Below are 23,300 nucleotides of genomic sequence, written 5' to 3'. Positions count from 1 at the left end.
ACTTTGTTGCATCCTGGAATGTAAAATGTCTTTAGAGTATTTGTGCATTGTTAACAGGTGGAGGAACTGACAGTTTAGTTGAGTATGGGAACACAAGATATATGTATATTACACAGGAAATAAATGAAGCACCATTAGCTGTCATCATCCACCATATTCAGCTCAAACCCAGCCGGTGTTAAACTCCTCCCTACATCCCTACTTTACTGTCTCAATGCCAAGATGATTCATAATCAACTGGGAATGTAAATATTTTTTATCCCTTAGTGGTAATCTTCACTACAATGGCTGAGTGATCTAACAAAGTCTTGCAAATGCAATTATTATGAAGAATGTAGGTCACTGTTTAAAGGTGAATTCTGCCTCACCTATAATAATATCTCTCTATGAACATTTTGTAATGTCTCCCTAAACATCCACACTATAGTTAGCATCCAAGCTGAAACTGTGTTATTTCTTTTCAATAAATACTTACTTGACATTGTTAATTGTGAACATGCTCTCTGTAGCCCTGTCGATTCTGGTGTCTCCTTTAAACCACTGGTACCGGGGGTATGGGAAGCCTGTAGCTCTCACATGCAGCACCAGCTTCTCACCAGCATACAGCTTCAGCTGGCTCTCTGGCTGCTCATTGATCTCTATAGGCTCTGTCAAAACTACAACTTGTACATGATGGTAAACTCACCATATCTACATTAAAAAAACCCCAGTAATTTCAATATCAATCCATTCAAGATATGTTATTCCACCTGTAGAATTTGATAACATGCCAGACTTTAGGCTTCATGATAATGCTGACTGTGCCCTGTGTGCCATCAACATACACCTTAAGAGAAACCATACATCTACACTGGGGAAATCTTAACCATTGAATAGCACTGAATTAGGGGAATGACGAGATAAATCAACTGGACAAACCATAGTTTTTGAACTCTCTGAGAATTTTCTCAAGTTTGAGCTGATCCAGATAGTGCACCAGTTCCTTCACTTTCATTCCACGCCCTCCTAGAGATAACAATAACTGGTTGGCTGGACTTCCGTTGCTGTAGATCTGCATGGCAAATCTCTCAATCTCTGACTGCCTGAAAATCAGCAGAGGAATGTCATCTCTATATTATCTTTGTTGAGTGAGTTAGTGAGTTTTGTTTTATGCTGCATTCAGTTATATTCCAGCTATATGACGGAGGTCTGTAAATAATCAGTTCTGGACTAGACAATCCAGTGATCAACAACATGAGGATCGATCTGCACTAATGGGAACTGATGACTTGGTGTCAACCAAGTCAGCGAGCCTGACCACCCGATCCCATTAGTCGCCTCTTACAACAAGAACAGTTGCCTTTTGTGGCAAGCATGGGTTGCTGAAGGCCTATTCTAGTAATTTCTACTCCGGAACCTTCACGGGTCTCAGATTCTAGTTCTTTATATACTTAACCACTATTGTGAAAAGTGTTAGGCACCTACAGCATTGTTGCCTAATGTTTCAAGCGTGGGTTGGTGAAGACCTATTCTACCCCAGATCTTCATGGATGTTGACTGAGACTGTGAGAGTGAGTGTATGAGTACAGGCCTATACTGCTTTCAGCAATATTTCATCTATATTCAACAGAGTAACACCTGTGAGCAACTCCTTAAGAGAAAACAAGTTAGATGTTAGGTTGCATGTCAGCTTCCACTATTGTTGAGATCTATTTCCTAATTGAGAGGTCAGATGACAGTTGAAACCATGGTAACACATAAACACATTAAACAACAGAGAAACAAAGTGTCTACTACAGCATTATTCATTTGAGATCAACGGAACTAGGCACATTGTGAATTATTTCATAACTGATATCAAATAAAAGAAATACACTTATTTACATTATGTTCATGTATGGACTGCTATGTGTGTTGATAGCTTAACACTGCTCTCAATGATATTCCTGCGGTATATCATAGATCGAGGACAGGGTACAATGACCTGCCATCAACAAAGTCACAAGGTCTGCTAACTTATTATCACACATAACAAACATTCTTACATTGTTTCCCACTTTCGGGGTTCGCTGAATTTACGAAGAACGCTCTCAAAGTTCCACCTAATCATACTGTCACTGACCAAATCATACAGGTTTAAGGATACTCTGTTTCATTATTAAAGATCTGCATAGCACAGGATGGCTATATATACTGAGGGAAAAGAGATGGGGTGACATGAATGATGAAAGTACCGAGTGCAAGTGTTTCTTTACTTGTTTCCAAGCTTTCTTCACAAGTATATGGCACACCTTGTAAAGAAACCTGGAAAAAAATAAAGGAGCACTTGTTCTTTAATGTGATCCTTTATTTTTTCCCTTCAGTATATGTCAAGTACAATATGGTTGTCTGGTCTTGCAAAGTTGCCCTAACTGGGAGGGTGAACCAAGTCTTCGCCCGAATCAGCATGACCAACGGTTTAATACAACTCTACATCCCTCAGTGCTTTCTTTATGCATGGCTGGACAGAGATGTTATCATCAGGGCTAAGTAAATTGCAAGTACTAACTTCTTCTACTAACAACTCTGTTTCAGTTCCTGCTGCCTGAAGTAAAAAGTTTTCATGACTGACTTACTTGAACACATAGGGTTCTCTGAGTATTGCTGCCAAGGCCCTCCAGTTCTGTGATTCAGGGGCAGTATCTAGATCATCGCGAAGCTGCAGCATCACCCGCCCACTGAGGCTGCAGATGTTGTTGTTACCAGGGACACGAAGTGTCATCTTGTACCTGTGACAGAATACCTCCATTTCAACACTGATTTACCACCATCACCTTCACAATCGTATTCTTCTATTCAGTCAATGACAGTATATATGCATTACATGATCATCCTCCACTAGATCAGCCATAATTTTTCTGTGTTTCCTAAGTCCCTCACCACATGGGAGACTCATTCTGAAATAATACAATAATTTGAAGTTTTCTTATCACTATCGTCCCCTCTGAGGAAAATGTTGCCTTGCTGCAATGAAAAAAAAAACACTTTAATGATTGAACACTCATGAATGTTTTTTTATAAACTGTTTACGAATAAAAAACATAAATCAATGTACATACCCTTCATTTAGAACATGACAGAAAAAAACACTCATTTACTTTCATTACACTGTTTGTTAGACTGCTGCCTTGCTGGTTGATCTTAGAGATGATCAAGACATGTAAAAATATGGATGGCTTTCCAGCAAATAGGACGAGGTTGCTCGAAAAGAAACTCATTTACATATTCAGTGTCAGGCCTCAAAGTTACTAAGCACTTGGATATTCAGAAATATCAAGATTCTTTCCTCATGCTATCAAAGTTTAACACATAAAACCAGAGAATGAAACACAATACATTAACAAATATGTCCCTTCAGAAGTAACAAGAAGACAAAGTCATCAATATCACCCAAAATGGCAAACTACACTTCATGGATAGGTCTACTAATTATGATAACAGTACTTCAATGTTTTGGTGTGCATTTGGCAGAGTGGAAGGAGACTATTGTAAGGTTTTGCAGTTCTGCTGTGGAAAAGAACAATGCCACCAAATTCAGTCAAAGTCGAACTTGTTGCAATGGAAAAACAAAATTATTTTATTCAGAAATCCAAACCTACCAAAAGACATCACTATAACACCAGACCTATCCATGTGCCAAGTCTGTGCCGGAAAAGAGCACAACTATCAATTTCAGTCAAAACCAAACTTGTTGTCATGGAAACCACAAAATATAAAATTCACACACTGGTGTAACCAGTGACATATCTAGTGATCATGGTGAACATGGTGTTCATGTGTACCAAGTTTGATAAAGCTAAAGTTTGGAGCAAACTGGCATCCTCAAAGCCACAGCCTAAGTCAAGTTTCCATGGAAACTGCAGAAAATGAAATTCACAGTTAAACCCAAAAAGGCACATCGTGGGATCATGCTTGATATGTGTACAAATATTGATGAATCTGGCATGTATAGTTTGGGAGATCTGCTCCAGACAAGATGACATCCTCACAGCCCCATCCTAAGTCATGTTTCCATGGAAACCACTAAAACTAAAATTCATATCTGAGTCTATCCGCAAAAAGGCACATGTTGATATTTGTATCAAGTTTGCTTAAGCTATAACCAAAGTTTAGGAGATTTGCTTTGGACAAAGTATTGTGGCCACACAGACAGAAGGAACTTGTTGGGATGGAAGATAACCCTGACCATCTCCACACTCGAACAGTGATACCCACTGATATGCTTGACATTCCACTATCCCTAAGGATAAAATAGCAAAACTGGTCTGGCTTAAGGGCACTATCATCCTGGTAGTGCACATGTGACAATGGTTCATGACTGTGTCATGTTCTGTCAGAATGATCAGCAGCAAACAATACAGAATAATTGATTTATTCTGTGATTTGCGTTAAACACTTCTCAGAATTTCATTTACTTGTATATCATAGCAGGTTGTTATGGGAAAGGTATTTGAAAAGCCTTTCTCTTATTTTGGTTGGGGATTTACTCATTTGAATGAAATTTAGTAAGTGAGTGAAAATATGTCTAAAATGGAGAGTAAAATATTATGTGCTCCCTACCATGACTACAACTACATGGATTCAATGGGCAGTACCTTTCATTCACATTATGCACTGCGCAGTGCAGATTATTTGCATCCATCCCTATAGATAAGACATAACACATTAATTGGTGATGTAACAGTAACTATAGCAACACCCATGTGGAAACAATGGGCATGTCAGATGACACATATTCAGTACATACCAAGGATTTTGCTCACATAATCATGACTCAATAGTGATTGAATTAAATAGGGTCAAGAGCTTCACCTAGTACCATCGAGCACACCTGTCTCACATACAACAGACGATATGCCATTTCACATACACAGCCCACAACAAACTGTACCAGGACAGAAAGGAAGTGCACTATTGAAATACAGGGGAATTCCCTTGAATTTTCATTTTTAACTGGATTATGTCCACCAATACCTGTCTCCTTACAAATTGTCATATGTGTGTAAATGTGTATGTACAATTATGTGTTTCAGTATACAGCATTTGGGTGTACATATTATTTTTGCACAAATGAAATTATGACTACATATGTAACATGCTCTACATTTTGGGTTTACACATTCTAAGTAAGATATGTAGATATTGCCAGACATACTCCTTGAACAAGGTAATGGCCTGATAATATTTATTTAGATTTTGTTGGCTGTAATTTGCTATACTTGCATTTCGTTTCTATTCATTTGTTGTAGCAATAAACAGAATCATTCCACTTACTTTGTGCTATCTTTCATTTGTTCTTGTAGCACTGAACAGTAACTTTCCACAATATTTGTGTTTCAATCATTTGTAGCATTGAACAGAAACATTCCACTCATTTGTGCTATCACAGGAAATGTCTTTGAATGCCTACAAATTAGTAATAAATAATATCTACTTGTTGTGTTTTTTTTAAAAATAATAATTAAAAACACACAAAAGGTCAACTAGATTGTTTACACTGTTCCATTTCATAATGTACATAAACATAATAATAGATCAATAATGCTATGGTCATAATCAAATACACAAAAACTTACATTACTATATCTCTCTAAGTTCATATACAAGTGAAACAGAAGCTGAATGTGATGACTACTGGCTAGCAACCAGTTATCGCCGCGCACCAATTATCGCCAACACTAGTCCAGCATATAACTAGACGACTTCGCACTATACCAAGGTGTGCTCGACGTCTAGCCGGTGAGTGAATTTTCTTTGGCGCACTGTGCGCTGTACAGATATGTACAGCGGTTTAAGGCAAAAATCCAGCCTATCGACTAGAACAGGTGCACGGATTGCTAAAACAAACACTCATTTTCAAAACAGTATATTTACATCCACTAACATCCATTTACTTTATTTTATATCAGCCCTGATACAGAACCACCCCCGTTTTTCACCAATTGTTGGACATTTTGATTGGTTAACCAAAAAGTGGAATCGCCTTAAAACGGTTAGCGGTAAATTGACTGTGGTTGTGGGGAAACTAACTTAAGGCATTTGTTCATCGTTTGTAGACATTTCTGGATCCCATATATCATCGCACCATTCACTGAACTCTTAAAATTACATTGATTACTCTAAAACGAAATGAATCACTGTAAGTAATTATAATTCTACACCATTATGATAATGGCAGTGTTCATGTAGTATACATAATGGGTCTTACAAAGATGGCAGTTTTCACTTTCATGCACTTTGTAAAGTTGACATATTTCCAAACAAGGATTTCTTCACTGATTCATTCAAATGTTTCATTTCCTCTACGTTCTACATGTCTACACCATACAATATCCTATCATTCAGTAATAAAGTGGTGCCATTACGCAAGTTACATGACGCCGAAAGAAGACATATTCAACAAATCGGTGAATGTATTTCCAAGATAAGAAAAACTGTATGACACATGCTCTTGGGATTGTATTTCATCATGAATAATTTGATAGTGTTTCATATGCTGGCACATTCACTTAAAATCGTTTTAGAGTAATCAATGTAATTTTGGTATAGTGCGAAGTCGTCTAGTTATATGCTGGACTAGGTATGTGACGTGACCATTAGTGTGTTGACATGAAATTTCATAAATTAAGAGAAGTGAATGAAAATTATCCACGCTTTGTTGTGAATCTATGACTTGACATTATTCAGCCCATAAAAGTGCAGTTTTAATTTGTCTGAACATATATGCCAAATGTCAAACTACAATGACACTGAATATCGTTAAATGAAAACACACGTGATACTCGTGGCTCCAACAGGATATTGTAGGCATATACTTGGTCGGACGTATCCTATTCAGTCCATAATTTCATGTGGTGTTTGCAACTGCGAGTGTGAAAGTACAATCAACAAATACCTATGATCATCGTTAGTAAAGGAATTATACTAAAACAAGCCCGAATAAGAGGCAGAGACAAATCTTACCGTTATCATAGACCAAGTAGATAATATTATGACATAACTGTTACATATAACAGTTAGGTCGCTTCCAAATAGATCGTTTACAAGTATAAATCAACGATACATCCCATTCCCAGACACGTTTTTGCACTACCAGGAAGTAAATGACGAAAACAATTTCTCGTCCAATCAAAACAGAACACCTATTTTTAGCACACATCACCAATGACAATATAAATATTAATATATCTTTAGCATTTCGCCATTTAGCGAACAATTACGTGATTATTTTCAAGGTATAGATAATGGCATTCCATTTGTAGATAGTGCTATTCATTGCAATGAGTTTCAATCAAAATCACGATTGCAAATTCATTTTGAAGTTTATGTCAAGTCTTGAAAACTAGATTCCCCCTTCTGTCATGTGATCAGTTCAAAATGGCGACTGTATCGCAAGGTGGTGCGTCAAATAACACATGTTTACAGTGCCGTTTGTGCAAATTGTGTAATACAGTTAACATAAGAGGAAATGCAAATTTGTGTATTTGTCCAAAAAATACATGGCTTACCGTATATGATGACAACAACTGTCTCAGAGTGACAAGAATCCATAAACAATCGAAAGAAGGCGTCACTCACTTCGCTCTCCAGAATGTGACAAGGTATGTACATGTTGACGTACTGAAGATTTCCATTAGTTTATATTCCAATAACCGATTGAAAGAATGCAATCGCCAAGGATAGAGTTAGTAATCTGTGATACCCACAGGAAACAGGTCCAAATGGCCACAGGGAAAAATGGTCTCAATGACACTAGCCAAATTGACCTCACAAAACGTTTTAATTGATTGATCTAATGTAATGTATTGTGATATGGGGCTTGGTGCATATATAGCTGATCAGCTGTCTTGAAATGGCAGTGGATACAAATCAGATGTTGGGAGTGGCATTGTAGTGAGTGAGTGAGGTTAGTTTTACGCCGCACTCAGCAATATTGCCGCTATATGGCGGCCGTCTGAAAATAATCGAGTCTGGATCAGACAATCCAGTGATCAACAACATGAGCACTGATCTGCACAATTGGGAACCAATGACATGTGTCAACCAAGTCAGCAAGTCTGACCACCCGATCCCATTAGTCGCCTCTTACAAGAAGAACAGTCGTCTTTTATCGCAAGCATGGGTTGCTGAAGACCTATTCTAGTAATTTCTACTCCGGAACCTTCACGGGTCTCAGATTCTAGTTCTTTATATACTTAACCACTATTGTGAAAAGTAAAAATGAACACAATGAAAATGAAAACATAAGACGGAAAGAGTTCCGCCCGTTACCCCCTCTTTTTAAGAAGTAAGTTTTCTCCTTCCCCTGTGTAATATTCTAACACTGAAATAAGTTTGTTAATTGTTCTTTATGCCTGTTCCTGTTTATTGAATGTACATTTAGGGTGAGGTATGCATGTCAGTTTGTAATTTTGGCTTTTGATGGAGAGGGGGGTAGGGGTGGAACTCTTACCTGTAAGACTTTTCCACCAAACATTGTAACAGTAAAGAATATATTCTTTGAGTGGCATTTTTGGAAGCTGCATATGTCTGTCAGCATGGTCAGTATGTTCAGATACTGTAATGTATCAATTACAACATCTCTGCAAGTTTACGACAGTTAACTACATTAAAAGCACACTTATGCCACCAAGTTGTGTTTGTTGCACGGTGTCAGAAGAGTTGGACATGAAAAAACGCCAAAGTTAGGCAAAAGGCTTTCAAAAAAGAATCACAATAAATGGAAATTCAGAATAATGTCTGCAAGCAATAATCCGAGCGTAAACTGACAAGTTGTCAACCTAGACAAGGAGTGGAAACGTTTCCAACAACTTTGTATGTTTATGTTTCATGAACTGCTCGCATCAAAATCTAAAATTGAAAAAGTGAACTAACTTTTGACAAATATAGGTGACAAATGGTAGGGAGGTCACCCCAGACAATGGTGACTTCAACCACTACAATGCTTACCTCCCTCCCAGCGAGAGTACCGAGTGTTGTGAACTGAAGTGGTCACACAAGCAAACCCGCCAAAGAGACTTGATCTTTAAGGGGGAATATGAGAGAATTTCAGTAATTTGCTGTGTGAAAGATATAGTTATCAAAAACATATACCCAAAGTTTCAAGTACAAATTATGAATGTTTACGTCTTAACTGCGAAAACAGTTTGTGTTATCTTAGCTTCAGCCATTATGCATATTCTGCTGGAAGTCATGTGACCTTTCCGCTCATGACGTCAAATGTGACTAGCTTCCAAAGACCAAGCACTCCAGTAATACAAGTCATGTTGTTTCTGTCGTTTTGGCAAATGGTACGATAGTTTATTCAGTTGCCTCGGGATGCATGGAATCATCGAACAATGAAAAGAGCCACCATTTCATCTGTTTTCCAAGTATAAAGACAGATGTAGGCAAGAGAAATATTCCGATCATTCTGAGTCAGGAGCCCTTACTTTCAAGACCAGTTGACATCGGAATGCACTCACCACAGTCACACCTAAGACTATATTAAAGTACAATGAAAACATCTCTGTGTGTTTGAACTGTAGTACCATCATTTATGCAATTCATCTGTTTAAACAGATTAATTAGTGCTTCATGAATAAAGTTTATATATCACAATTGGCTCCTTAACAATATAACTGAACCGATAAAACCGATTATTCGACAGTTGTTTATATGACAAACTTACGAAAAGAGAAATGTTATTCAAAGATGTCCCTCTTAGATAAACATTTCTAATGCATTTATCTTGTAAAAGAGGTTATACTTGTATAAATACATTTATTACAATTGTTAGCCACCATTTCAAGCTCTCTGTACTCAACAATTATCAGTGCTATGGTAGCTGTATCATGGGCGTGTGCCCCCCTAACGAAATAAACACAATCTGACAAACTAACTAGTCCGTGTTCCCGAGTTTTCCGATGTTGACATCAAGCGGTCAAGATGTTATAATTGTAAGTAATTTGCTCCATGTATAGATTATTACACATATTTCCTTCACAGTTGAATGTAAACCCTATCAAATAAGGCCGCGTTGGGCTGGTGTGGTAGATACACGCACGTTTCTACTCAAAGGTGTGTTATAAAGTTTGGTCTGAAATATTAAGAATGGAATCACACACCCTTCCTCACCAGTGTTATCTATTCCTATAAAAGCTTGATGAAAATGGTAAGCATACATGGGTTTCAGATATCCGCCCCATATTTTTCACAACTGGTGTTTCATATGTTTGGATAGAGGAAGATGCAGGAAAAATACAAATGTGTAACAGCACTTTTGCATGAAGAATCCGTGATATATATTCCCAAATTTGGCATGACTCTCTTTGTATATCCACATTTTTAAGGAATTTTTCGACTTTAGAATTACAGCCCGAAATAAAACCTTACAGTACTAAGTGATAACACCTTGATTCGTGCATTCTGTAAATTACGTATTGTGTTGCCACAGGTTAAAGTTAGTTTATTGAGAACATTGTACTAATGAAAGCACTCCTTGTATGCACTGTGTATGTATGTTGTAATAATCTAGGAGTTTCCGAAGATGAGTACCATGTATTATTTATATGTGAAAGGTATGCGCATCTCGGAACAAAATAATTACATGGTATCAATTTCAAAAGTCTGTTCTCGGAACACAAAATACCCAAACCATAACTTCTGTCGCTATTTTCATGAAACATGTGTTTTCCTTTTCATGAAGATGCACATATGTTCTTCCTGTCACGTGTTATGGCTGTGTCGTCACAATCAATTGTACTTTGGGTCACAAGACTCACATATATCCAAACTACCGAATAAATAATTGAATTGAAATGAATCAAATTGGTGCCTCCGTTTTGGTGGATTCTTCTTCTTCATGTTCATTAGAAGTTTCTGCTGCATGATGTAAAATCAGCTGGTATTTGATATACAACCAAAGAGGATGCCACCGGCTATAGTCACATTTGACGTCATGTCATACGACACCGCCTCTGCTCAACTGTCGGGTGTTTCCGTAATAAGCGGAAATCCGAGGTCGTTTTTCATGTTTTTATTGCGATTTTACAAACTTTTTGAGACATTTTGATATGGAAAGTGATCTTTAGGATGCTCTTTTCCACATATCAAAAAATAGTTTTACGTTAGTGTTCTCCTTTCATTTTTAATCTTAATGGTTCAAATGATAATTGCTGAAGTTAACATGACTCTAAATGATAATTGCTGAAGTTAACATCCTGGTCAACCAGACTAAAGGAGAGAGACTTTTAATTTATTTTCAGATCCTGTCCATCCTTGAGAAAGGATAAAGCCATTCATTTAACTTTAATGTTCTAAAGAAGAAGCTTTTGTAGGTTTGAAAGGGAGATGTAACATATCAATTACGACATTCCTATAGGTTAACATCAGTTAATGACATTAAAAGCACACTCTCGCCACCATATTGTATTTGCTACAGACACAATTAAAGAAACATGTTAAAACTCATCCTTATCAGATGAAGAATTTGTAAATAGGTGATATGATTAGAACTAGATTAAGGGGGGATACAGGCAGAAGTCTTTCTGATTTTGCAGATTCTGCAGTACCAAAGACATTCCAAACATAGCTTGTGGTGTCAGAATTTAGGCTGTACGAAGGTCATGTAATGCAGAAACACCTTTGGCATTATTTAACCAGAGAAATCTGAAAGATCTGTTTTTCAGAGGGAGAATAATAAATTGCTTGCTTTTGTATTCAATGCTATGACATATTCTGTTTTTAAAGGGTGGTGAAATGAAAATATATGTTTTTAAAGCCAAACTCTTTTGGACCATGGACTTAAAATGGTAATGGTAACATCATCTCGTCACTATATGGCTGGAATAATGCCAATGTGACATAACACCCAACTCAACTCAACTCAACTCAACTCAACTGCCAAGTCTGACTTAATTCTTAACATGATTATGAGGATAACTTGCCATTTGCTATCCAGTTCCTATGTGTTGTGTTAATTTATTTGTATATAATTTATTTAATATAATTTCTATAATGACAGTTTTGTTCGTTCAAAATAACAAAGATTATGGTTAAGTTTTTCCATGTTATTAAGCAATTCAAGGTTTAATTTTTCTGCGTTAGGATCATGTCATATATATACCAAACCGAAACGGACTGAACCAAAGACCTTGTACTGTAACACCTACTGTACCGTACCATGATGAGAGTGTACCATTTCACCCCTGTCAAAGAATGTGAATATAGAATATGTTTTCACCCAAACATTAGCAATAATATGTAAGGTTTTATGTGGATACACCTTTTTAAAGTCTGCTTATTGGTCTCCAACTCCTGTATATTATCAGACAGCTCTCAAACTGAACCATGGCAACTTTGTTGTAATTTGGGTTTTGCCATCTTTCAGCTAGGAAAATCTAGCAAATATAATTGCAGCTGGTATTAAGTGCAAAGCAATAAATATATTATGCTGCAACACCCTCTCCATAGTAACTAGCGAGTCCCCATGGCACAGATGGTTGTATAATGATTGTGTGTATGTTAGTAAGTTAGGTTGTGTGTATGAGGAAGCTGTGGTTACTTCAAGGAAGTGAGAGGAGTAGTGATAAACCTGGTTTTCTGCCCTTCCAGCTAGGGTCTCTGAAGGAGGATACATGTCCCGATACTGATACCAGCCAGTTAACTTGTTTTTCTGTTGGTCCTCCTACTGGCAGGTGATTCTTCATTCAGTATTGGGATACAGTGACATAGCCTGCATAGTCTTGGGGACAACAGTCAGAAACAAGCAACTGTAGTACAACTAAATGAAGGCTCAGTTTATGCAAGAAAAATGTCATATAATATAATATCGCGCTGGTCATTGCTGTCAACCATGTGTGAAAATCCCCCATAAAATGCGCTTAATTCCCCAGAGGTTATCACAGATGCCAAGTCTCACCCAAGAACATTAACGTACACATATTGAACTTTTTCATTGCCTTGTGTTCAGTGTTTAGAAAATATACAAAGGATTGGCAGTGTGTAGGAGTGGAGTGTCCATGTTACAAAGCAGCATAGTATCTTTGTGGGCTAGCTGTATATAACACTGGTAAACTACTACAGGCTTGCATGTATATGTGTGAAATATTCTTGAACATTACTTGTGGGAACTTGACATTGTGTCACATTCACCAGACAAGATTACTTGAATATGGACCCTTGGTCATGACTGACTGGACACAGACCCACAGCAATATACCATCAAATAATTGCATTTGTTAAAAGCTATAAAATGTACAATCCATTCTTCAAATGTGGAAATAAAGTTTAGACAAGTTGGTTTTTTTTACTGCAACTTACCCGCAGTTACTTCATGACCACAATATTGCAAATGACCAAAACAAGTTCATGATTGGAACATGACATGCTTAAAGAGGCAATGCAGTCAAAACCTTGATATTTGAAACTGACTTGTGATGTTGACTGCTTCAGTTTTGCCTGGAGACCAGCCAGAGGTGACTGCCTATGTGTGGTGGACAGTGAGATGACCATAGCCGAGTACTCCCTGCATGGCCCAGCACCCACCATCAGTCATCGCTGGACTTTCCACAAACTACAGGCAGAAATAATCTCAAGAGGCAAGTCCAAAAGTTATTCCTGTATATGACAAGTACTGTCAAGGATTGTGCTGAATAAGTTTGTATCTCGATCCTTCATTTCACTATGTGATTCACCTTAGTAAGTTAGTTTTAGTCCCTACATGCGTTATATCAAACTAACTTTGCAATCATTAGTTTTAGGGGAAACATCAGGACATCACAACTTTGTAGGTAGTCAGCTTTGTGAAGAAAATAAACCACACAAGCAGACTTTATTTATGTATGTATGCAAAGGACCTTTATCAATATGATCAGTATTATAAATTTGTTGGTTTTGTATGAAGAAAATTTAATGTACAAAGGGCAATTATTCTGTTGTATTTTTTAGTAGCTGAGGTGTCAACAGTAGACACACTCTCCCTGGTTCATTGCACGTCCACTACATGCCTCCTGCTTGTCAATACCAGCATCTTCGTCTCCATCAAGCTACTGGATGAGGAACACTGCCAGCATGCGGCCATTTTGGCTATTCCTGGGACTAGTCAGAGTTGTCTACCTTCGTTCCAAATTGTTGCTGATAGATTGGTGGTGCTGGCAGAGAAAAGTGAAGCTCTTTGTATCCTTTATGTTTTGATCAACAGTAGTGGTGTGTAGTAGAGAAGGAAATCCTGTCTACTTGTTCATCCCAAACGTTACTTTGTGTAGATATTTTTATGTGCAGGTGGGAAAACATACTTTATTATGTTTTTTTACAGAACATATAATAACTCCATGCTGTGTGTGTAGTGAACAAGTATTGTTGTTGGTGAAAACTTGTAACCCATAGCAAAACAGTTCAGGACAGGTTATTAATTTCACAAAATGTTTGTCACTGAAAAATTAAATGTTATTTCTGCATTTCTTTGATCAGGATTAGTTTGGAATGAGATGTATTGGACTTCTTTTGTTCCTTACCTGTACTGTAGACATCTTTGACATTGTTGCTGGCCGCTTGTGGTGTCATGTTGATTTACAATTCTCAAAACTTGATCCAGCCAATCAGATGCAATGGAGAGTATCACATGATTTCCGCAGACTGATTCTGATTGGTCAGGACTGGATGCTCCACACACTGGCACTTGACGCTTACATCCAAGCTTATCCTAAATGTCTTAAAGTGGAGCCCTCAGTATTTCATCCTTACAGAGACAGGACATTTCGACCAAACCACTCTACTTGTCATCATGGTGATTCTACATGGAGAGAAAAGTTATTAAATCTACATGAAGAAAAGCACCTCAACCAAAACAGTAGAAAATACACTACAAGAAGTCATATAAGACATGAAAGGAAGCATGTAACAGGCTTCAAATCAAGATATTCAGTTGGTGGAGCACTGAGTGAAACAATTGTAGACTGTCATGAGTTACCGTCAGAGATGCACCAGTACACAGTAGTCGATATGGCTGTGAGCAGGTTTGCTCTGACTCTCTCACTGGCTGAGAAGGCAGCTGAGGGCAGACAAGCATTATGTGTTATAGACACCGCCTCCCACAATGTTCTTATGAAAAGGTATAGCATCCAGTAAAGTCTCCTCAGTGAATACCATACCTGCATGTAAATATGTTCAGGTAGTGATTTTTCAAGTGTGTACTCGCACTGTCCTTTTGCTCTATAAAAATATAATTGGTCCAATTGACTTAGATGTACAAAGACACTGACTATCATACCTATTGATACTGTGTAACATACTGGTAGGTATACAACAGAGAAATCACTGTGGCATTCATAACTTCAGTGTTTAACATGAACTTCCAACATATGCAGCTGTAATGCTTCAATCACTTTTTGCAGTTTACTATTTAGTGCCTCTAACATGTATGTTGTATTGTCAAAGATGTTTCTATGGCAATTCATCTAGAACTAAACAAGTAATGATGGGGAGACCTCATCAGCTGTGTCCATGTGTGGTTTCAGTATCTCCAGGAATCAAAGAATTGTGTTGTCCTCCACACCTGGGCACACCCACCTGGTTGTCAGCGATGTGTTTGTCTTCCATGTTGTCACTGAAGCTGCTATAGAGCAGGAGGATCTCGTCAGCAAGGTGACTATAGCGTAGTCGCTGTTGTGTCTTGTCACCAGTGATGCTCATATTGAATCCGTGCCAGTATTGACTTATTGTCAATGATAGTTTTGGAATCAGAGAATGTTATTGAAAAAATGAAGTTTTATAGTAAGAACTCAGATTTGGAGAGCATATTTGGAATTTTAAAAATGATTATGTGAGCTGTATGTGCTGTAATAAGAGTCTCTGACAGTGTTTGGAGCTGTATGTGCTGTAATAAGAGTCTCTGACTGTGTTTGGAGCTGTATGTGCTGTAATAAGAGTCTCTGACAGTGTTTGGAGCTGTATGTGCTGTAATAAGAGTCTCTGACAGTGTTTGGAGCTTACTGAAACTGTGTAAGAAATGGTTTGAGAATTATTTGATAGCAGTTGCTTGGAAATACAATCCATCTTCTGCTTCAGTTTAATGTACAAAATACGGATGGATTGACATTTGTGATTGAAAAGATTACTGAGCGATTGGTCTAGAAGGATCAAGAAACTCCAAGCAGGGAGCTTAATATGGCTTGGTAGTGTATTCATTTGATTTGAACTTTGAAACATATTTTGGAGTTGTATTATAATAGTACTTTGATTATTCATTCTGTATGTTTATATCCATATGTAGCTGATGCTGTATGGTGGTGCGACTTCTGCTGATATGTTGTGTGACTTCAACAAGTGGGGGCGCTGTACAGTGCCAGTGCACACTTTACAGATTGGGATACAACATCGGCAACTAGACACTGTAGCTTTCTTCCTGAAGAGCAAGGAGAACCGTACGTACATGTTGATCTTCATATTAAAACATACACTTTTTACCATATGTTTTTGAGAATCAATCAGGATCATTATGGAAAGAAAATTACCCCAAAATTATCAAATGCCATAACTCTGGAGAGTTAAACCATGCTGCCCACAAGACAGTAATGGTCTAAAGAAGACAACTCATACTCACAGCTTGAAGATATGTTTTATTTTGAAAATTCTAACTTTAAGTTAAGCTGTCTAATGTGTATGTGATGGAAAGCCACACTGAGCTTGGTGAGCCTGGTGGCAGCAAAAGTTGTATACTCCCAAGGGAGTTGAGATTGATAGTATGATGTGCCTTTGAGATTAACATGATCAAGGGAGAAAATCATACCATTGCCTTCAGTAACCACTGCTTGCATGGATATGTGCACTATATGAATATCCTATAATAATAAGAAGAAATAAAAGTGACAGTTTTTTGTCCCAGTGTTAAAGGAGTTGTCTTGATGTTTCAGTGTTCACAGCCAACAAACAGAAGCCATCTATGTCCCCAGTGTCTGCTGGGGATGAATCCATGCTGTGGACATGCCAACTTTGCCATTATGATAGTGTGAAGCAGTTAGAGCCAGCCCTGTCCTTCCTAGTCCAAGCAGTGAGAGAAAATGTGAATGATCAGCAGTCACGTGACTTTGCCAACAAACTCTTGACCTTGACCTTAGAGTTTCTGTATGGCCTTGTCCACAATGGTCTGTCAGTTCACAGGGGCCTTGGCCAGACCGTTCATGATCAGGAGGAAAAGGGTGACCTTGAGAAAGCCATTGACCTGTTGATGGGATATATTGCTCAACTACGCCAGTGCCTGACTGTGGTGGAACTGGCACGTACCAAGTTGATCGTCAAGGCATCAGACGCTCCCGATGGACTGACTACTGGCAACAGCCGAGAGGAGTATGAATGGTCATGTTTGGCAGCAAAGGTGGGATTCTTATTACTTATGAGATGATTAGCTGTTTGTTTTTCATATCATGAACATCATATTGTAGATATGAAAATGGATTGTTGAAGACTTCAGTCAACCATACTGATGGCTTGTCTCCCAGCTGGGGAAAGGTTTATTTCTTCTGAGGCATTTCTACATTGTACCTGTAATAATTTTTGCCTCCATGTTTTTGTTAATCTTGCTATGGGTGTCACACAAGAGACGTCTACTCAGCCATAATCTTAATTATACTTGTTGGTGGGATATGGGGCCCTCAAAATGTTACAGAACGAATAAACTCAATTTTGTGGTACTCTTTTTATGCATATGAAAGACTTCTGGTTGGTCATAAACGAAACACAATTTTTTTTAAAAAAAACCTTGTTAATTAATACCAAGCGCTTAAAAGTTACTGAAAAGCCGTCTGTTTCTCTCTCGCCCGCAAGCAAAACCACAGAGAGGTTATCTAACTCTGTCGCCAGAGCCCTGCAGTGACGTCATAGAAGGAACGATTTTCAGTTATTTGTATAGAAAATGTGTAGGAAGCTCATCATTTCGCTGATTTCTCGACGTCACCAAAGACATGTCCAGTTGTTATGTTGCCGTCAATTGCTCCTTAAGGTTGGGTGATGGTGTCATAATCCACAAATTTCCACCGGATCCCATAGTTTGTGCTCAGAATAGTTGTTTGTGCATGCGAAGCTTTCATTCACAAATTGATGCTGTGTTGAAGATTCTGTGACTACAGTAACCATGGTAACCAGTATACATTCCAGGGTGCAGTGGAGGCAGCAACCTTGAAGAACCAACTTCTTCTCCTGCAGTCTCACATGTTAATGAGAGGTGATACAGGTGTCGCCAGGTATGAACAACTCGTTACGAACTGCATGGACCAGGTTCTGCACTACCTAAGCAACAAAGATATGAATAAAGCAAAGAAGCTTTTATGTAATATGGTGAGTACACTGGGAAAACAAGACTTGGAGGGATCTACTCCATGTTAACAATAATCAGGGCAGTGAAATTTAGTGTCGTTCTTTATGAAAATATAATCCTCTCCAAGGAGCATGCCTCAGTGTGGTTATCAGGCATGTTTCTGTGTTGGCATGTTTTCATTGTTTAGATCTGGAAATGTAAAGTATTTCCATATTTCCTCAAATAATTGCTGGGTCTCTAATATGCATCGGATACGTTCTTTATAAATATATTCTCCCTTCATCCAAAAATAAAGTTATCAAGAAATGGCCCCTAGCTTTGATGTAACAAGTAATTAAGGTACACCCAGAAAGCACAAAAATCACAGGGTCTCCAATAAGCGTGGGACCCCTAATAAGTGCCGGGGCCGTTATTAGAGGAATGTTGCAGTATGTTGTTTCAGATTTACCAGCCGAGTTGGATGTCCATGTAAACAGCAGCATGGTGTCTCAGTGAAGTAGCTCTATAAAACCAGCATCAGTGAAGTTTGAGAAGAAACCCACACTGTACACAAATATTCCTTCAGTTACAGTTTGTTTGCGTGTAGATTCCACCGTACTTAGAAATTGTATGATTATCCACATAAATGTGATTGTCTATGCATTGTGTAGAAGCCTCAGTGCTGATTGACAATGGAGATTGTGTCTGATCTTAATGCATATGAGTTAAAAAAGCCCATCAGCCAATGCAAGTCAGTTCTCATTTCAGACAATCAAATAATGGTATCTTACTTGTCCATGGGCTACTAGATAATTTCTGCACATGGTCTCGAACTGCAAATATACTTAGAGTTCATTTAATACCTGCTCAAAATGTAGGTGTTAAATATTCTCAGTGATAATAAAGGAGGGATATCTTTCGTTGCTATTTAGCGCTTTTTGACATGTAGTCCAGTAAACATTAACATCAAATACTTTATTTATTCTCTCATAATTTCATCATCATGATTATGTCATAAAAATGAGGACAAGCGGAAAATTTGTCAGAACAAGTTACTTTCTTAAAGTCACTTTACCTGTGGCAAGTGGCTTCTACAAAAAGTTTTGAACCCCATATGCATTGTATCATTGTAGATATGTAAAATACTTGATGTATGATGAGGAGGATAAATGGCCGTCCTGTTCTTCTATCATTTGGATCTGCTTATAGCCAATAATGTATATGTAAATTTAAAGAGGAAATTATGGAAATATTTGATGCCAGGATGTTTAGCAGTGCTGAGACAACAGGGCCTTGTAGCCCTAAGACGATCATAACTCCCATACTTTAACACAGACTTACAACTGTGGAAGCACTACAATTGCTTTGAGGATTCCTTATCCAAGAAGTTCACCCAGTATTTTGCCTGCAGGGTTTTGATGTCTCTGCCAAACTATGGACCCTGGCAGAGTGTGTGAAGTCACGTGACCTCCAAATGTTTATAGCATTGGAGCTCCACAAGACTGGCAGTCTCTCCCCAGAGGAGGCCAGTGAGGTTTCCTTCCTGCAGCAGCTGTACGACCTCTACCCATGCAGCTCCTTCAGCCAAGCCATGCTGACCGCAACGGGAACCCCCAGCAGGTAATGGCTTCACAGTCCTCGCTCACTCGGTGCTGAGATTTAGCATTTAACTATGTTGAAGGCCAAGTATCCAATCTGTTCTTGACATTGTCTTATTGGTTAGTGTAAGCAATAAGCTTTATTTCATACCTCTCTATTGACTTCTCTATTGACATACCTTAAGAATATGTTCACTCACTCACTTGAAACGTCTGAATGCTTCAGTATATGCCCTCCAAGAAATGAGATGATAAAGCCATTGTTACACATGGATGGGCCAAGCGATGGTGTGAATACCGGAGCCTGCTGCTCTTGGTTCTACAAACATGCACAAGCATGAAGATGATCTGGGAACTATGTTGGTTCTTTTACTGATCAGATTTGAAATACACACAATGATAATATGACTGAATATTTGATACTAAGCTTACGATAACTGATGGATGGACACTTTTGCCAAATGTTCCTCACCAAAACACAACAAGCTTGAGTTTTTAAATATTCAAGCCAGACATCATCATGATCAGAAGATTCTTGTATGAAATGCCTTCCATGAATCATGTTTGTCAAAATTGCTTTTCCCTCGATATTGAGGTAGTTTGGGATAACTGTCCCACCAATTTTCATGGTTGATATCAGTTAAGAGAATTTTGGTATTCTACTTAGTGTAATTTATATTCGGTTTCAAATTTGTGATATAGCATACACATCAGAAAATTCTCATCATGTCAACATCCCTTTGTAATAAGAAACAAAATATGTGTAAATGGGATCGTGCTTAAGATAATCATGTGTGTTATTTACAGTGCATGGTCAGATGAAACTCTCTTGGCATCTCTGCTGAACAAAACCAATCATGAGGTCAACTCTGTCTGTGGAGATATTGGTGAGCAAAGGTCTCAGAACAGTCCTGATGGTTTATATGCTGAGGTGATTCTAACATGGATACGATCTTGGGACCAAGAAACAAGGGAGAGAATTCTGTTAGAAGCACAGATTGGAAAGGATGGTAAGTTACTTTGATTGTTTAACATGATGTGGAAGTAAGTAAAGTAAAGCTGTGCCATAAGGGGAATCATGTTCGAATAGTATATAAGAGTAATGTTCAGACAATCTATTCAGAATGAACATGCAAATGTTATACAAAACATACAACCTCTGAACACAGCAAATATATTACTGTGTAGTAAAGGTTTCTCAGTTTCTTATCTTCACCATACTTGGAAATGAATATATTGAACAAATACCCGTTGAAAAATAGATTGTGTGCTATCAAGAGCTAATCTAGCTGGGGATTAATGATATTAATTTAGAAGGTGCCGTGCATCTGTTTGTCATGGAGCTCACCTGTGATATCACTTACACTTGTTAAAGAGGTTCAGATCCAATTTTCATTCTGACATCACGGCAACCTAAAACCCCCTGAAGAAAGCAAACCTTTCCCCACATCAGCGCTAGCTATTATGTTTGTATATTTTGTTATTGAAATATTTAGGTTTTCAACAGAAGTGCTCTTCACTGTTCCTTGTTACTATCCACAAGCACTTGAGGCACTAGTGTTATACATGACAGAAAGCATTCACATCAACATGCAAAACATGCTTTTGCATAGTTTTCTTTCTTTCCAGCTGAGGCCTACTTTTAGAATACAGCACCACAAACTTTAAAAACAAAGTCATAACACTCTTTTAAGTAATTGTAGGTGATTAGGTTTAGGTTAGCTGGGTTGGGTTGGGTTAACCCAAGCGTCCTCACGAAAGTTGTGGTGCTGTATTCTAAAGGTGCTCCACAGCTGAAGCTGTTAACAACATATTCAGGTGATCTTCTGTGACGAGAGCATTTCTATAAGAACATTAGTGTCAGCATGTCAGGCTATGACCTGTGTGTGTAGCTGTGTATTACTGCTGAATGAGACATAGAAACCCATCTTCAAACTCATGTATGTTACAAACACTTATTTTTCCTTATCCATAACCTCCACTTCCCTGGTGAAGGTACTGGAACACCTGAAATCCCTTGAAGTTCCCTTCTAAAAGAAGCGGACGTAAAAATACACTCACCCATGAGTAACCTCCCTTTACCTGCACACATGGTCAGCTGATCAGCCATGATTGTCACTGTTTCCTCATCGTGTGTGGAGGCACCTGGGGTTCCTATTACGGCGATTTTTTTCAACTGTTTCAGTCCTTTAACTAATTCTTTTTCAGAAGAAGTTTTCCTTTGGGTACATATATAACATTAAAATGTCCATTTTAAAATGCCTATGACAGTTCTAACAATATTTCAATAAATATTTTACAAAACAAAAAATCTTGTTTTTGTCTTGTGAGACCACTCCTACAGGGCCCCTGACTGGGCCCCCTCCAGCCAAGAGCATGTAATTCTCACCATCTACCTTGTACCTCACTTTTCATGCTGTCGTTGTCATGTACAGTCATCCATCCCACATTCTTCATAATAGAAGCTTACAACCTTGAGATAGAGAAAATGAGTGAGAAAGCATGTAATTCTGTATATATGGTTCCTCTTTTAATGCACAAGCGCTATTAGGAATGTATATATCGCTCTTTTCATTCATAATATTTTGTAATTTTGTGTGATGTCCACTGTTTCCAGCCATGTGGCTGGTAAGATGGCGGTCGGCATGGTCTTCATGGTCTTCATGGTAACTTTTTCTAGCTTTGTGAGCGTGGATAGAGGGCACTATAGGATTATATTTCAATATTAGTACATGCTTAACTTATTATCTCATGTTCTCCAGTGAGGTGTTGGTAAGTCTTTTGTCGAATATTGTGCTGGTTACTTACGTATCATTGACAAATTACTCTAATTTGCGCATGGATAGTTGCAATTATTCCTTGTTAGGAGTAATAGCTTTACTTATTTACCAGTTAAATACCACCCGTGTGTACTATTGTTTCCATTGAATATTTGACCGGACCTACTATCCCAGAATGGCATGCCGCACCCCAATCCCGGGATTCAGTGGGTGGCCTGGCCATTGTCAGGAATCGCCTCCAAGCGAGCGGAATTCCTGCACCAGTTGCAAACACAATTCTGGCTTTGTGAAGGGATTCGACAACCATTCAATATGAAGATAGATGGGCCTGTTATGTGCACTGGTGTGTTGACAGAGAGATTCTTAATCCCTTTTCTTCAACTTAAGTTGAAGAATTGGAGTTCTTACAGTCTCGGTTAGAGGCCAGTTTAGTCACGTCTGCTATCTGAGGCTACTCCATGGCTATCTCTGCCTTCCATACTCCTGTCGACAGTGGTCTCTTGGGGCAGCAACCTCTTGTGCAGTGCTTTTTAGCAGGCATGGATAGGATCTGTCCAACTGTCTGGCAGATTAGTCCCCCGTGGGACTTGTCAGTTGTTCTGGATTGGTTGTCCAGGCCTCTTTCTCATGAGC

General features: G+C 38.3%; 2 protein-coding genes across 3 annotated transcripts in view; one reads left to right on the top strand and one right to left on the bottom strand.

The window, feature by feature from the left end:
* LOC137277355 (mucosa-associated lymphoid tissue lymphoma translocation protein 1 homolog) overlaps positions 1–7,122 on the bottom strand; it is a 29,767-nt gene extending 22,645 nt beyond the window's left edge. The window contains exons 1-4 of one of the 2 annotated variants that reach the window (XM_067809049.1): positions 6,982–7,122; positions 2,595–2,747; positions 919–1,082; positions 476–647 (exon numbers count right to left, since the gene is read on the bottom strand). In XM_067809049.1, the coding sequence (XP_067665150.1) occupies positions 476–647; positions 919–1,082; positions 2,595–2,740 (482 nt within the window). In that variant the 5' untranslated portion in view covers positions 2,741–2,747; positions 6,982–7,122. Of the gene's footprint in view, positions 1–475; positions 657–918; positions 1,083–2,594; positions 2,748–6,981 lie in introns of both variants that reach the window. The other variant, XM_067809048.1, reaches the window with a different exon arrangement.
* Positions 7,123–7,387: 265 nt separating this feature from the next.
* The window catches only part of LOC137277354 (spatacsin-like), a 54,414-nt gene continuing 38,501 nt past the window's right edge, over positions 7,388–23,300 (top strand). The window contains exons 1-10 of the mRNA XM_067809047.1: positions 7,388–7,619; positions 13,453–13,598; positions 13,948–14,175; positions 14,525–15,110; positions 15,516–15,642; positions 16,271–16,421; positions 16,911–17,371; positions 18,151–18,330; positions 19,701–19,909; positions 20,695–20,897. Coding sequence (XP_067665148.1) covers positions 7,396–7,619; positions 13,453–13,598; positions 13,948–14,175; positions 14,525–15,110; positions 15,516–15,642; positions 16,271–16,421; positions 16,911–17,371; positions 18,151–18,330; positions 19,701–19,909; positions 20,695–20,897 — 2,515 coding nt within the window. The 5' untranslated portion in view covers positions 7,388–7,395. The remainder of the gene's footprint in view (positions 7,620–13,452; positions 13,599–13,947; positions 14,176–14,524; positions 15,111–15,515; positions 15,643–16,270; positions 16,422–16,910; positions 17,372–18,150; positions 18,331–19,700; positions 19,910–20,694; positions 20,898–23,300) is intronic.

Source organism: Haliotis asinina, chromosome 3 (genome assembly GCF_037392515.1).
Source record: "Haliotis asinina isolate JCU_RB_2024 chromosome 3, JCU_Hal_asi_v2, whole genome shotgun sequence".
In the NCBI taxonomy this organism is placed as follows: Eukaryota; Metazoa; Mollusca; class Gastropoda; order Lepetellida; family Haliotidae; genus Haliotis; species Haliotis asinina.
The sequence above is the reverse complement of the archived record's forward strand: the minus strand, read 5'-3'. Positions and strand labels throughout refer to the sequence as shown.